Source organism: Cebus imitator, unplaced genomic scaffold, assembly GCF_001604975.1.
Source record: "Cebus imitator isolate Cc_AM_T3 unplaced genomic scaffold, Cebus_imitator-1.0 Scaffold491, whole genome shotgun sequence".
Classification (NCBI taxonomy): Eukaryota; Metazoa; Chordata; class Mammalia; order Primates; family Cebidae; genus Cebus; species Cebus imitator.
This window is the reverse complement of record NW_016107806.1, coordinates 794116-795801: the sequence shown is the minus strand read 5'-3', so window position 1 is coordinate 795801 and position 1686 is coordinate 794116. Positions and strand designations below refer to the sequence as shown.

Genomic DNA, 1686 nt, shown 5'->3' with positions numbered 1-1686 from the left:
GAACAAGTATGATTTTTCAGTAGATTCATTCAAAAAAAAAAAAAAATAAAAAAAAGAGTCAGACCAGTCCCCTGCAGAGCCCCCCTGGGAGTTGGAGGAGGGTGCAGGGGTCCTACTGACGTGAACTGGTACAACAGGATAAAACTCTGGATGGATTCACAGCCCTCCCCCAGCTCCCATTTTACCGATGGGGCCAGAAAGGTCAGAAAGAGGGCAAGGCATGCCTGGGGTCTTATGGCCAGTCAGGGGCAAAGCCAGGGCTAGAACCCAGGTTTCTTGATGCCCCATGTCCCCCTCACCTGCAGGCTCCCACGGGGACAGTACTCTGTGAGGATGCAGATGTTGGGGGGGTCGGTGCAGGCTCCCACAAACCTGGTCAGGTGTTCATTCTGCACATCCCGCATCTGCAGGTGAGACCAGCATCAGGAGCTTGGCAGAGACCTCACTCCTCACCAAGCTGCTGGCTAGCCTCAGGGACCCTCACTCTTCTTAACTCCTTATTCATTTTCTGCAACCATCACTAGGATCTTCCCTGATAATTCCCACCCATGTCCTTTAGCCCACCCTCCCCAGAATCTGCTCCTACCCCCTCTGCCTCCTAAGCCCTCTCCCTCTCAGGGACATAACATATGGCCTCTCAAGATTCCTCCAGGGTATCTCCAGTGGTCCCTTCTCCTAGCTTAGGATCTGAGGATTCCTCCACTCCCACCCACAAGATGAAGGTCCTTCCCAGGGCTCCAGTCCCTGCCCTTTCTTGGGGTACCCTCAGGTCCCTCCATAACTAGTTCTGTTGGCCAATCTCCCTTGTGTCCCCAGGGGCCCCTTCTCCATGCTGCTGCCTCACTCCCCGCATTACATGCTTCAGCTCAAACAGGACTTTTCGTGTCAGCTCAATGCGTTTACGGTTCACACGTTTCACAGCCACGAGGTTGCCCTGAGCATGGAATGGAGACTGTCACTGTGAAGAGCATGGCCCAGTGTCCTGGAATTCCAGCTGCTCCCGACAGCCCATCCCTGCCCTCAGGACCCTCACTTGGTCCCAGTAGCCCACCCCTGGGGTCCCCATCTGCTGCTCCCCACCAGCTTACTCCTTCCCTCAGGACCCCCACCAGTCCTCCATCAGAGGACACTCCTGCCCCAGTCCCAAGGCCTGGTGATCTTTCCCAAGGCCCACCTTATAATATGCTGTCTTGGCAAAGACTTGGAACTGCCCCTCTGTGGTTAGCAGGGAGCCGTAATTGGAGCCTCTCTGAAAGGAGGGAGAGTGGGAGGAACCGTCACCCGGTGGAGCCAGTCTGCATCCTGATTGCTTGTGCTCTGCTCTTTATTGCCATGCCTTACTCTGCCTTGTCTTTGTGTCATCCTTCCTTCTCGTTGTTGTTGTTTTAGTTGGAGTCTTGCTCTGTCACCCAGGCTGGAGTGCAGCAGTGCTATCTTAGCTCACTGCAGCCTCAGACTCCTAGGCTCAGATGATCTTCCCACAGCCTCCAGAGTAGCTGGGGCTACAGGCATGTGCCATCATGCCTGGCTAATTTTTGTATTCTTTGTAGAGATGATGTCTTGCTCTGTTGCCCAGGCTGGTCTTGAACTCCTAGGCACAAGCAATCCTCCTGCCTCAGCCTCCCAAAGTGCTGGGATTAGGCCGGGCGCGGTGGCTCAAGCCTGTAATCCCAGCACTTTGGGAGG

At 54.9% G+C, this 1686-nt stretch overlaps 1 protein-coding gene across 1 annotated transcript in view; it reads right to left on the bottom strand.

Annotated features, from left to right (window-relative positions):
* Positions 1 to 1686, bottom strand: part of NPR1 (natriuretic peptide receptor 1) — an 18016-nt gene that overhangs the window by 7728 nt on the left and 8602 nt on the right. Inside the window, exons 8-11 of the mRNA XM_037733086.1 lie at positions 1175 to 1320; positions 857 to 934; positions 268 to 404; positions 121 to 125 (exon numbers count right to left, since the gene is read on the bottom strand). Of these exons, the coding sequence (XP_037589014.1) occupies positions 121 to 125; positions 268 to 404; positions 857 to 934; positions 1175 to 1320 (366 nt within the window). The remainder of the gene's footprint in view (positions 1 to 120; positions 126 to 267; positions 405 to 856; positions 935 to 1174; positions 1321 to 1686) is intronic.